Raw genomic sequence first — 14,467 nt, forward strand, 5'->3', positions numbered from 1 at the left:
CACTCCCACTGCTAGCCCATCAAAAGCTTTAGCTCTGCCGGACCCGTCCAGGAGCCAGAATGAGTCTCGTGCGTACTGTGGCTCTAAAGCTGAGACAGGTTAGCGATATGATTACATAATCGATGACTGTAAAGAGGCTTTCATATTTAATGTTGGGTTATGTTTCCATGTCCAGCTGCTTCTGGCAGTTTGTATCCTGATCTTGATGAGTTTATGGGTCTAAATCTCAGCGCAGACGCTCTACAGACGCTTTCCTCAGCAGTCGCTGATCGGACCAGTGCGGTGAGTGTGTGTGTGTGTGTGTGTGTGATCAGGCATAACATTATGACTAATATTGTGTTGGTCCCCCGGACCCGACGAGGCATGGACTCCACTCGACCCCTGAAGGTGTGCTGTGGTATCTGGCACCAGTATGTTAGCATCAGATCCTTTAAGTTCTGTAAGTTTCGAGGTGGGACTTGTTTGTTCGGCTCATCCCACAGATGCTCGATTGGATTGAGATCTGGGGAATCTGGAGGCCGAGTCGACGCCTCAAACTGGTTGTTGTGCTCCTCAAACCATTCCTGAATAAGTGCATCCTGGGGCCGTGTGTTCCTCAGGTAAACTGAGCTGCTCTGTGTATTCTGACAGCTCTCTATCAGAACCAGCATTAACTTCTGGAGCAGTTTGAGCTCCAGTAGCTCGTCTGTTTGATCGGACCCCACGGGCCAGCCTTCGCTCCCCACGGTCATCAATGAGCCTTGGCCGCCCATGACCCTGTGGCCGGTTCTCCACTGGTCCTTCCTTGGAGCACTTTTGATAGATACTGACCACTGCAGACCGGGAACAGCCCACAAGAGCTGCAGTTTTGGAGATGCTCTGACCCAGTCGTCTAGCCGTCACAATCTGGCCAAACTCGCTCAAATCCTTACGCTTGCCCATTTCTCCTGCTTCACACACATCAACTCTGAGGACTAAATGTTCACTTGCTGCCGAATATATCCCGCCCACTCACAGGAGCCGTGATGAAGAGATCATCAGTGCTATTCACTTCACAACCAACTGCACGAACACACACACATGAATCCTGTGTCAGATCTAGGCAGGGGGAGCTGGGGAGGAGGAGGGTCTACAGCAAACCTTCTCATTGGCTGCAGGATCAGCAGTGGCCAATCAGCTTGCACCTTGCGTTTATAATGTGAAGGACGCCCTCTAGTGGTTCATGACTGAACTAGGAATATTAGCACACAAACTATATTTTAGCTTTATCATTTTGCTGTATATAATAATATATACCCCGATGTCTTTAGGCTGTCAGCGTGTGCACTGGGACGAGCTGGACGGCTGCCCCTATAACAGGAAGTGATGTCGGCGTGAAGAGGGCGGAGATTCAGCAGGGCGTGCGGGAGGTGGTGCTGTGCAAAGATATGGACGGGAAGATCGGCCTCCGCCTTAAAGCCATAGATAATGTATTTATGAAACGTTATGAATCCTTTAACTCAACCAATGAATCCAAGACAGTCTCAGTAATAGATTATCTTGGCATGCAGTGTAACATATAAGACAAATGTTTTAAACAGCCTGGTCTCATTGGCCAAATGTACCTGTGGCAACGTTTTTGTAAACCACAAAATACGTACCAATATGTGCATATCACTGGAGTTTCCAGCAGAAATGACCACTAGAGGCAGTATAACAGCATTTTTTATTGTTTTTTTGTTTTATACCATAGTCCATGATTTGTAAACGAATACATTTTGGAGTTTGCGTCCCTTAACCAGCTCCATATGTTCAGCTTTTCTGATATATTAATCTCCATAGCTCAGCTGGTGCAGATTTGTGCGTACGATGCTGAAAGCTCGGGAACGATTCCTGTGAGAAACGAGTGATGATAAAAGTCGAGTTCACAACACAAGCTAACATGCTAAGAAGCTAAAACGATATGGATACCAGCCTTATTATTTGCTTTTGTTAACACTATCGGGTAGATTTAGGGTTTAGTGTGGGTGTACATTAAAAAACCAACGTAGCAAAACATGCCAGATTCACGCACATCTGTTCCGGGAAAAAACTAAGCTTTTAGCGCCACCCTGTGGACATTTCACTTAGAAACTGTCGCGATATGTACGTATTGGTATGTATTTTGTGGTTTGCAAAAACGTTGCCACAGGTACGTATTTCCATTGAGACTCTTATCTGCATAAGTTAAATTTGCAACATTGCATTGAAACAGCTATTCTTTTTATTCATATCCTAACATTACGCCTTTAAAGGGTTAGTTCAGCCAATAATGAAATGTCTGTCATTAACTCCTCTCCCTAATGTCGCTCCACACCCGTAAGACCTCCGTTCATCTTCACACACAGTTTAAGATATTTTATATTTAGTCCGAGAGCGTATGCAAGTGTATGCACACTATACTGTCCATGTCCAGAAAGGGAATAAAAACATCATCACAGTAGTCCATATGAGACATCAGTGGGTTAATTAGAGTCTCTTGAAGCATCCAAAATACATTTGGGTCCAAAAATAACAAAAACTACGACTTTATTCAGCATTGGCTTCTCTTCCGCGTTTGTGTTCAATCCTCAAATAAAGATTCAAACGGACTAGCTGAAATCACGTGACATTGGCGATCTGAATCATGCACATTATAGTGTGCATACACTTGCATACGCTCTCGGACTAAATATAAAATATCTTAAACTGTGTGTGAAGATGAACGGAGGTCTTACGGGTGTGGAGCGACATTAGGGAGAGGAGTTAATGACAGACATTTCATTATTGGCTGAACTAACCCTTTAATGTGTATCTGTAACCTGTGACTGACTCCTCTGAATCTGCTTTAGGGTGTGTTTGTGCAGTTAGTGCAGGCCAACACTGCGGCGGCTTTGGCTGGGCTGCGATTCGGAGATCAGATTCTGCAGATCAATGGCAAATCCTGCGCTGGCTGGAGCAGCGATAATGCTCACAAAGTGCTCAAGAACGCCAACCCAGAGAGGATCACCCTGGCTGTGCGAGACAGGTACACACACACACACACACACACACACACACGTTTGTTTTTGTGAATTGTGGGGACATTCCACAGGCGTAATGGTTTTTATATACTGTACAAACCGTATTGTCTATCCCCTTACACTGCCCCTACCCCTAAACCTACCCAACACACACACACAAACACACACACACACACACACACACACACACACACACACACACACACACACACACACACACACACACACACACACACACACACACACACACACACACACACACACACACACACACACCATATGTAGCATATCTGCAGGTTTCAAATGCTCAGTGCTGTTTTATTAATGAGGATCAGGTTGTTTTGAATAATGGATGAAGAGAACACACACACAGGAGTGTTTGTTGTGTAGTTTTAGCCTTAGAGCTCTCCAACTGTACAAACCTCTGTTATAAACATCAAAACAGCACATTATAGAAATATAACCGCCAGCGCCAGTCTTTGGGGTTCAAGCCGTTTGTGAGAACACATCACTTAAAGGCACAGTATGTAATTATCCCTCTCTTGCCCAACACAGGGGCGTGTCTTGACTCGAGTGGGCGGAGCCTTTATTCTGCCGCGAGCGCTTCCGCTTCTTCGCTCGTGTGTGTGTGTGTGTGTGTGTGTGTGTAGCGCAGTGCTGTTTAATCATATCACACATGTGAGTGTGTTAAAGTGATGTTATAATGCTACTATAAGACACACTGTGGTGAGCGAGATCATATCAGGCGGTAAAACACGGCACTCTGAGCGGTAAATCAACAACAGCAGATTAAACAATAAGACTAACTGTGTTGAGCTGGAGAACAATCATTAGTTTCTGTCCATCAATGATCCAAACAGTGTCTAATAAAACACATCAGATATTAAAGCGGCGATACTGTTGCCATGGTTACTACACAATAACACAGATGATTATGTCACTGATAGGCGACACACACACAGAGCATTGCCAATACTGGAACGACGTGTGGAAGTGTTTATAACACTATTATTTGTATAACGTGTCTCTAAAACATGACAGCCGTATGAACAAAGAGCGGCGCTGAGGAGAAATCGCCTTGGTTTTGAACACGCCGGGTGAGGGCAGAAAGCTGCTGTAAACATCACCTGTTGAGACATTAATGACGACATGTTCACATCCGCTTCCCCGTGGGATCGCGTGAGGTGCTCACAAAGTGTGTGCAGAGAAAAGAAATCTGTGAAGATTCTCCTTATGTGAGTTCATAATCGGTTCGGATTTTTAGGGTGCGTTCACACTTGTCATGTTTGGTTCGATTAAAACGAACCCTGGTGCGGTTGCTGGGTTAGTGCGGTTCATTTGAACATATGTGAACGCTGCCACCCGAACTCTGGAGCGCACCAAACAAGCGGACCGAGAGCGCTAAAAGACGGGTCTCGGTCCGCTTCCAAACGAACTCTGGTGCGGTTCGATTGATATATGAACGCAACACAGACCAAAGACATGCAAACGGACCAAAAACTGGACGTAATGTCACAAGATGCGGCGCATAATGCAGCTGATTTGACGACGCGGAAAGATCGGTGTATCCAAAATGAGTAACTTTAACGTTAGAGGGCAAACGTAGAGCAACGAGGAAGAGCCTCATCAATATTTGGTCTGACGAGCATGTTTCGAAAATGCTAGAAAAAACACACAAAAAGCAGACCTGGCTCTTCTCATCAAAGTTCCTGTGTTGCCCATTATTAGCAGGTACAGACGACAAAACGGCCGTCTCTTTTGCATAAGAGTCGCCAGTCTCTTTTCTGCACAATGGAGGAAATCCTGGAGCTGTTTTGAATGTTTTGAACATTTTATGAGCTCTTCATGAGTTCTCAGCGGGTAAAAATAATGCCACATGTACACGCATAAAATGATCGCATTTAATCCGGCACACAGCGTTTTGAACATTTCATGAGCTCATCATGAGTTCTCTGGTAAAAAAATAATGCCATATGTGCACGCATAAAATGCCCGCGCGTGTAATCCACACACAGCATTGTTCTGAATGTTCGGTAAACGAGCTCCTCCGTCATATAATCCGACCAATCAGGTTGTGAGCGTCTCCCTGAGCCTTTGGTTCGGTAACTTTAGGTTCGCTGTTAAAAATGCCCGTGTGAACGCTAAGCGGACCAGGACTATTATGTTTGTTTTTGTTTTTTGGTCCGGACCAAACGAACCGAACTAACCGAACTACAAGTGTGAACGCACCCTAAAACTCCTCTAGTCTGAGCCAGGCTTAAGTCAAATATGCACACACACTAGGGGCGGTTGTTCACGTGTGTATACAAGTAGTAATAGTTTGGTGTTTGTTTAGGTTAGGTTAGGTCAATGAAGGTGAGTGGAGGTCTGACAGATGTCCAACCACAGGAGGAATTAATCACACAATTTACATTTTTGGGTGAACTAACCCTTTAAAGGACACCCGTAACAAAAACTACGACTTTATTCAGCATTGGCTTCTCTTCCGCGTTTGTGTTCAATCCTCAGATAAAGATTCAAACGGTTATGAGTCAGCGAATCGATTCATGATTCGGATCGCCAATGTCTCGTGATTTCAGCAGTTTGACATGAATCATGAATCGATTCGCTGATTCATAACCGTTTGAATCTTTATTTGAGGATTGAACACAAACGCGGAAGAGAAGCCAATGCTGAATAAAGTCGTAGTTTTTGTTATTTTTGGACCCAAATGTATTTTGGATGCTTCAAGAGACTCTAATTAACCCACTGATGTCTCATATGGACTACTGTGATGATGTTTTTATTCCCTTTCTGGACATGGACAGTATAGTGTGCATACACTTGCATACGCTCTCGGACTAAATATAAAATATCTTGTTTAGACGTTGATTACTACTTTCCGGCATACACCACGCCTATCAAAAAGGGTAATGTTGGCAGTCGAAACGCTCGCCGAATTCATGGTTTACCGACCTGAACCGTACCGTATTGTACTGTACCGTACTGTATAGCTCAGTGGAAACGAGCCATTACCCTTTAACTCTTTCCCTGTCATTCACAAGTGTTTCTGCCAATCCATATTTCCATACAGTAGGGGGCGCTGTTGTGCATCTTCTGCTCTCCTGCACTATAATGACATGAGGATCTGTGTTTGCAGGCCATTTGAGCGGACTGTGACTCTTCACAAGGACATGAACGGCCAGCTGGGCTTCATCTATAAAAAGGGTCGAATCAGCTCGATAGTTCAGGACAGCTCGGCCGCTCGCAACGGCCTCCTCACTGAGCACCAGATCTGCGAGATCAACGGCCAGAACATCATCGGACTCAAGGTAAAGCGCCCACAGCTTCGGCATTCGCCGGCTTTCCTTCATTCTCTGGCCACGTGTAAGGTTTGATTTCAACTTTTGGTTAGGACGCCCAAATCATGGACATCCTCAATTCCAGCGGAGGCGTCGTCACGGTAACCGTGATGCCGGTGGTTATCTTTGAACACATGATGAAAAGGTATGGAGAATAAAAACCCAATGCATTACAAAATATGCTCTTACTCAGTCATTTTGTCTTGTTTCCAGTCTAAATATCTAACAATTCTTAAATCAAGATGCATTTACTAGATCAGTAAAACGACATAAGATATTTGTTCTTGTTTTGTTGAAAATCAAATCTAAATGAAGTGAGTTTTTGCTTAAAACAGGCAAAATGATCTGCCAATGGGGTGAGAGAAATAATCTTCAATTTTCAGATCATTTAGTATATTTTAAGCAAAAACTCACCTTGCCTTGTTTTTTTCCCCCCAGAAAACAAGACAGAAATATCTCATGTGGTTTTACTGATCTAGTAAATGCATCTTGATTTAAGAATTGTTAGATATTTTGGGCTGAAAACAAGACACATGTACTAAATAAGATGAGCATTTTTTGCAGTGTGTCAATCAAGGTGTGTGTGTGATCATGTAGAGTGTGTTTGACGTGCCTCTGGTTTCCGTGTTTTCCGGCAGGATGTCCTGCAGTATCGTGAAGTCACTCATGGATCATTCTATTCCTGAAGTGTGAGATGGTTCGGATCAAACCGGACGATTCGGACACAGATCGGAAGACTCACATTCGCTCAATCGTGGGATTTTTATAGTTATTGACAGGCTTGCACTGCAAAATATGCTCTTCTTCCTCAGTCATTTTGTCTTGTTTCCAGTCTAAATATCTAACAATTCTTATATCAAGATGCATTTACTAGATCAGTGAAACGACATGAGATATTTTTTCCTGTTTTCTTAAAAATCAAATCTAAATGAAGTGAGTTTTTGCTTAAAACAGGCAAAATGATCTGCCAATGGGGTGAGAAAAATGATTTCTTTTTGGGACGGAAACAAGAAATAATATTATTTTTCTCTCCCCATTGGCAGATCATTTTGTTTTAAGCAAAAACTCTTAATTTTTTGATTTTTCTCAAACTTTTAATAACATTTTTCCAATATATTCTGTAAATAATCGGAGCCTATTTAGGTGAGAATCAGACCAACGGTTCTCTGTGTGACACTAGTCGTAAAATACAACTGGGTTTAATGATTTTTATTTTTGGACAGACCATTCAGAAGTTATATGTAAAATTAGCCATTTTTCATATCTCCTGACCTGTAGGTGGCGCTGTGCTGAAACACTGCATGTAGCTTCAGGTCATTCTTGCGATGACATGTACCAAGTTTGATCTCGATACTCTTAAGCGTTGCAGAGATTCGTGTTTTTACATGCTCTTCGCCGGATTCGAGAACGCGTTATTCCAGAACGGTTCGGTTTAGCAAAAAAACCTTTAGCAACATTTTGCCAGCATGGTCTAAAGATGAAGTGAGCCAATTTTGGTGGAACTCAGACTAACGATCTAGGGCAAGTTGAAAAAAAGTCAAAATTTTGGTGCCGGAAAATGTCGTATTTATTTATTTATGATTTAACGCCACATCAGCAGCATTGGCTATATTCACGACACCCAACAGTACAATCACTTCAGTTACAATACATTCACAATCATCTCCGGCCCAAACAGAAATAAGATTATTTCTCTCACCCCATTGGCAGATCATTTTGCCTGTTTTAAGTAAAAACTCTTCATTTTTTGTATTTTTTTCCCTGAAAACAAGAACAAATATCTCATGTCGTTTAACTGATCTAGTAAATGCATCTTGATTTAAGAATATTTAGATATTTAGACTGGAAACAAGACAACATTGCTATATAAGTGGAGCATTTTTTGCAGTGTGCTTTTAAAAAATGATAGTGTCCCCAAAATGAGTTCTTTAATCATTTACTCAGCCTTATGTTGTTCTCAAACATATATAAATATGGAATATTCTGCAGTGTGAATGTTATACTTGAGGTTTAGAGCAACGTGAACGCGAGGAAATGTTAATGAATGTTGGTTTTTGGGTGAATTTACCCTTTAAATCTTCTCTGAATAATCTTATTAAATATTTTGTGTTAAGCCTGAATCATTTCCGTTTCTCTGAAGTCTTAAAGCATTCTGAATTATCATCCACATGCACAATAATAATGATAATGCTGTTAAAATTACTGTTTGAAAGCCATTCAAAAGCTATGCAGTGCTGAAGACAGTTTTGTATGAGGAACAGTGGAGAATTGAACTTTATTTTGGAGAGATAAACCCTTTTTGCCCCGTACTGGTGTGTGTTATTGTGTTCTGTGTGGGTTTAACACATCTACATCCAGGTTTGGGCTTTCTCTTAAAGAAATATTTCACGTTAACTTAAAGTCTAATTACAGAAGCTGTGTCAGGCTGAATAACGTCAGAAAGAAAAGATAAGCTTTTATATTTTTTTACTACTTCCAAATTATAAAAATGAGACACTTTAACATCAACATATTTTGTCCAAACATGCAACATGTCCAAAAACAGAATTTAAATTGCTATAATAGTTTTAAATATAGCAGCAATGAACAGATGAGTTATGAGCTTCAGACCAACTGCAACAATGAGTAATCAAAGACATCAGCTGAAAATATAGGAATATAATTTAATTGCTTACGATTTTTTTGACCAATAGGTGGCGCTGTGACTAAACTGGTGTCATGTGGTCAGTGTGAGGAGACGATAATACACACACAGTAAGGTGTGAATATGGCAGAGTGTGTCGGAGTTCCAGCCTCAGATTCAGCTTGGGTTTTGATTAATACGTGTGTTAGCTCAGGATCTGTCTCTGCTTTTATCAAGCATGCTGTGGTCGGGCCTTTTCTTAAAAAAACTAATCTGGATCCCTCAGTTTTGTCCAATTTCAGACCAGTTTCCCATCTTCCTCTCCTTTCAAAAGTATTAGAAAAGGTTGTTTTTACACAATTACATTCCTTGTTGGAAAATAACTCTGTTTGAGAAATATCAGTCAGGATTCGGTTGGCGACAGCACTGAGTCTGCGCTTTTAAAGGTGCATAACGATATCCTCCTGGGACCCAGAAAAAAAAAGTTTTTTGAATTTTGTATTTTTTCATGTCATTAGATTGTTTAGAGCATAAGAAACAAATGGACAGATTATTTTTTTGTAAAATTATATTATATTCATATTTTATGATATGTCCTCTGTAGTTGACACCAGGACTCAGTTGTTAAATTTTTTTAATGAAATGATATTGCATGTTTAGGCAAAAACAATGGGATTTATTTTTAATTCACGAATACATTTTTAAGTTTCAGGATTTTTTAAAAACAAACTTTTTTTAAAGATGATTCTGAGCTGTTATAAAAGATATAACTGACTGCTTTGATATATCATCTTACTTTATGCAATATGTGGGTAAAATGGCCATACTTGGATTTTCCCATTCAATACAATGTATCGGTATATTGCATCTAATTTGCATATTAATGTGTTCTTGGTGCAACATGTAATGAAAAAAAGAAGTCTAAAAAGGGGAGTAATAATTGGCAACATTTTAATAATAATATGTAATATTTCAAAGGAATATTGATATGTAATTTCTTTTTCTATTTACTGTTTGTGTCTCCAAAATGCCTGATAAACTTGATTTATGTCCCGGTGTCCTCTACAGTGGACATTTATGAAATCAATGCCCTGTTTTGTAACAAAGAGTCATATTTAGATTAGAAACCCCATAGCATTTTCCTGAGATGTTGATTTATAACAAACAATTAGAAAATTAATCAGATTTAAATTATAATTACAAAATATGATCATATTTCCATAAGAGTGCTAAACATTTATGTCAGCCATTTTTAAAGACCAAGAAGTTGTTGTTGTCCTGGTGAAACCTCCAAACATTTGGTATCTTTGCAAAGCCCTGAATGTGCTCTATAAAGGACATCCTGACTCAAAACTGTGACGTGTGTGATGTCACAGAAACTCACTAAAATATAATGTCCACTACAGTGGACAAAAGTCTATTACTGGGTCCCAGCTCAGTTTGTTGATGCCAGCCCTGTTATTATAGTGATACTCGATCTCACGGCGGCCTTTGATACAGTAGACCATCCAATCACACACATGCTGAGAAATAAACCTCTTCACAAACCAAATGATCTTTTATTTGCTTCACCATCCCAGTGCAAAACACTCAATCATACTAGGAATCAACCCCCAGAGGTCTGTCTCTTAAACGAGTCAAATGGATGAAGTGAACCAAAAAATAATCTTAATTCAAACAGAAAACAAGATTATTTTTCTCACCCCATTGGCAGATTATTTATCTTATTTTAAGCAAAAACTCTCTTCATTTGGAGTTATTTTTCCCCAAAACAAGAAGACAATAATTTGTTCTTGTCTAGTAAATGTTTCTTGATGTAAGAATATTTTAATATTTTGACCATAAACAAGACAAAAACACTGAGTAATAAGAGCATTTTTGCAGTGTATCGTGTCGAAACCAAATGTAATTGCTTATTGGAATCAATTTATGAGTAAAGTTGATTAGAAAAAGGTCTGGCTTCTGCCTAATCGTCATCTATTAACAAACAAGATTAAAGAAGTGTGCTAAACATGATTTAATTAGTTTAATAAAGATATAAGCTGTAGCTTCAGAAGCCGGAGACGGCTGTTTGTTTATTTTATTCATTTTTTTCCCTTTGTTGTTGGAAATGTAATTTTGCAGTGGAAAGATCTAGTTTTAGGTATAAACTCCAAAGATAAACAGACTTGCACGTGTGTGTGTGTGTGTGTGTGTGTGTGTGTGTGTGTGTGTGTGTGTGTGTGTGTGTGTGTGTGTATTATTTTTTATTAGCCAAATTTCATATCCATAAATGTACATTTTCAGGTAAAAAACCAATGAAGTGAAATAGTACACTGAATCTTATATTACCCTTGAAAAACTAAACAAAAAAGCTATTATAATGTTGCATGCATGCACACTTTTTTATGTATTCCTATAATTTTGTTTATATAATTTCCCAAGTATTGTAACTGTTTGGATTGTGTTAAAATAAAACATTAAGACCATGAGGAGTGAATGATCCTGTGAGGAAGAGGAACAGTAGGTGGCGCAATGCTCCTGTGCTGGAGAACACGAGCCTTCTCCACAGAAGAAGAAGGAAGAAGACGAAACATTGAGCAGAAGAATTCACAGTCATGCAGAACTATTGATCCTGATCATAACCTGATCATAACCCATCATAACCCGAGACTGACAGCCGTAAACCCTCAGAGATCATGAAGCAGAGGAAGACTCGCAGTCAGGCCAGGAGAGGTAATGCTCGCTTCATACTCATATAAAGCTGCTGCTGAGTTTAATAATGCAGGAATAACATCAGAACACGCGTTAGTATGCATCATAAGCGTTATGAGATCATCAGTGTGTTATGATATTATCCACAGATACACAGATTAAAGCGGAGATATCATCTCTCTTTCTGTTTCAGTTTAAACATCTCTTCCACCTAAAACCACCGAAATACACTGTCATCATAGCAGAGTAAAAAAATACATATTTTTGCTTGTTTTCTGGGGGAAAAAATCAAAATGATTTTTGCTTAAAACAGGCAAAATGGGGTGAGAAAAATAATCTTATTTCTGATTGGGACGGAAACAAGAAACAAGATTTCAATCAGAAATAAGATTATTTCTCTCACCCCATTGGCAGATCATTTTGCCTGTTTTAAGCAAAAACTATCTTCATTTAGATTTGATTTTTAAGAAAACAGGAAAAAATATCTCATGTGGTTTTACTGATCTAGTAAATGCATCTTGATTTAAGAATTGTTAGATATTTAGACTGGAAACAAGAGAACATGACTGAGGAAGAAGAGCATTTATGTCAGTGTAGATAGATATGACACACTTTATTAGGAGTGGACCATTCTGGAGTGGTATTTTAACTCTTTCACCACCAGCGGTTTTGAAAAAAGTTGTTTTTTTGATCATTTTCACAAATGGCCTCTATATTTTGTGCATTTAAAAAAGAAAATTCTAGCTTGATGCATTCTTTTATAATCACAACTTTAAGCAAAAAGCAGAGGAAATCACGTTTTCGTCAAACTTTGTTTGGTGTTTTTAGTGGGCGGAGCTTGAATGAATATTAATTTCATATGCTCCGCCCACTAAAACCGAGAAACTCACAACACCCAATCAGGGGCCTGTACCATGAAGTCGGTTTAGCTGGATAGCCAGATATGTTTAAGCGTAGTTCGTGCCAATCCTGGGTTTTACGTACCATTAAAGTGGTTTGGCTTTTAGCTAGGACTGTGCAATATTTCGAAATATCGCAAATGTACAAATCGCAAAACTCATATTACAACAGCACACAATATCTGAATGATTTTAATCGGCTACTTCAACAGTGTGAAAAGTGTCCGCTTTAGGTCGACACACAGCAGAGAATAGACTGGGCTCAGGACTGTTGCTTATGTGCCTTGCGTGATGTTAATAAGAGTTATTAAACGCAATAACTACAGAGAAACAACTCCTTACAATCTTGCGCTGTCTCACACACACACACACACACACACACACACACACACACACACACCGAAACATTTATGTTAATATTATTTTATCAGATTTGTGACACATTTATGCTAAAACACTGCCGGTCACTTTCAGAAGTTGTAGCGATGCGTTCTTTTCCCAGAGAGAATGTGAAACACAGAAATGGTGTCATTCTCAGTTTTTAAGTATTTTTTAAAATGTAATTTAAATAGATTTTACACACTAATAGCTATATCGTATCGCATATCGAATATCAAATATCGCACTGGTCATTGTGCTCACGCGCTCATCGGATGTGCCTGTGATTGGCTAAAATGATCAACGCACGGCAGCGGTTTGAAACAACACGGAAGTGTTTGAAAAGTGTTTTGAAAGCACACGCAGGCGCCGACCAGCGGACCGGTAGGCTGATAGACACCTGCATTCAAACGCTCTGTGTGTATCTGTGCAAGCGCTCCGTGAAAAGCGTCTTTGATGTATTTTTACAACATGTTTGTGAAGCGCTGATCAAAGTAGCCAATCATAGACCTATTTGATGAGCGCGTGAGCACAATGGCCAGTCAGAGGAGTTTACGATTCCGCTCAACAGCGCTCAAAGCCTCATATTTTTAACATTTCAGAACCGATTTGGTATCGCGGTCGGTACTTTTGACAACACTACTTGAATATCGCACAGCCCTAGTTTTAGCAGTGTTCATCGCCATTGTAACTTACGCTCCGCGGCTATCCAGGTTATGTCCTGGATAAGATCTCAATCTGAATGTGGAAAAGCCAATCACACGCTGTGACATCAGCAGTGAACAGCCAATCACACGCTGTGACATCAGCAGTGAACAGCCAATCACACGCTGTGACATCAGCAGTGAACAGCCAATCACACGCTGTGACATCAGCAGTGAACAGCCAATCACACGCTGTGGATAAAATGAGATTCATCTGCAGAATATTACAGGATTGAAAAATATTAAAGCTACACTGTGTAACTTTTTTAGTTTATTCTTAGCTAAAAACACTCAGTTCTTTCAAAAATATATGTGCTCATTAATGTATATTTACTTCTTTCAAGTAATAAAGTATTCTCGTAAGTTTATAATATGCCGTTGAAAACACATACGGGTGAGGGGTTTGGATGCCGGCCGCCATGTTGCTCCTCCATCTTGAAAGTACAGTAGCCACAGAGGGACATACCCGTAAATTCAAGCTTCGCCTTTCGCGTTTTAACTCTGTCACTTTTTGCATTTTAAATCAGCCACCGTAGGAGTTAAAACGAAATCAGAATTGAGAGGAACAGAAACTAATATTCACTGGATGGTCATAAACCTTTAGAAGAAAAGAGCTGTCATCTTATACGTCAATGCAGGTAAAAGTTAAAGTTAGTTTAGTGGATATATAGAGGGAATTGGACGTTTAAGCTCACGTACAACTTTGTGGGAACAGTTTGGGGACATTGGTAGCATTAACTATTTAAAGTATATTATTTTATCACCTAAATAATAGGTGTAGTAAACGCATGTGATATTAATGGGTTTACTGGCTACTTAAAACTGTATT

The 14,467-nt window shown here is 39.9% G+C and overlaps 2 protein-coding genes across 5 annotated transcripts in view; both read left to right on the forward strand.

Annotated features, from left to right (window-relative positions):
• Nucleotides 1-7,195, forward strand: part of sdcbp (syndecan binding protein (syntenin)) — an 8,544-nt gene extending 1,349 nt beyond the window's left edge. Inside the window, exons 3-9 of one of the 2 annotated variants that reach the window (XM_067447566.1) lie at nucleotides 1-98; nucleotides 176-282; nucleotides 1,290-1,448; nucleotides 2,829-3,004; nucleotides 6,139-6,310; nucleotides 6,394-6,485; nucleotides 6,979-7,195. The exon at nucleotides 1-98 is cut by the window's left edge and continues 8 nt beyond it. In XM_067447566.1, coding sequence (XP_067303667.1) covers nucleotides 1-98; nucleotides 176-282; nucleotides 1,290-1,448; nucleotides 2,829-3,004; nucleotides 6,139-6,310; nucleotides 6,394-6,485; nucleotides 6,979-7,033 — 859 coding nt within the window. In that variant the 3' untranslated portion in view covers nucleotides 7,034-7,195. The remainder of the gene's footprint in view (nucleotides 99-175; nucleotides 283-1,289; nucleotides 1,449-2,828; nucleotides 3,005-6,138; nucleotides 6,311-6,393; nucleotides 6,486-6,978) is intronic. The other variant, XM_067447574.1, reaches the window with a different exon arrangement.
• Nucleotides 7,196-11,478: 4,283 nt separating this feature from the next.
• Nucleotides 11,479-14,467, forward strand: part of unm_hu7910 (un-named hu7910) — a 49,570-nt gene continuing 46,581 nt past the window's right edge. For 2 of the 3 annotated variants that reach the window (XM_067449257.1, XM_067449336.1), the window contains exon 1: nucleotides 11,502-11,678. In XM_067449257.1, the coding sequence (XP_067305358.1) occupies nucleotides 11,642-11,678 (37 nt within the window). In that variant the 5' untranslated portion in view covers nucleotides 11,502-11,641. Of the gene's footprint in view, nucleotides 11,679-14,467 lie in introns of all 3 variants that reach the window. The other variant, XM_067449104.1, reaches the window with a different exon arrangement.

This window comes from Pseudorasbora parva, chromosome 1, assembly GCF_024679245.1.
Source record: "Pseudorasbora parva isolate DD20220531a chromosome 1, ASM2467924v1, whole genome shotgun sequence".
Taxonomy (NCBI): domain Eukaryota; kingdom Metazoa; phylum Chordata; class Actinopteri; order Cypriniformes; family Gobionidae; genus Pseudorasbora; species Pseudorasbora parva.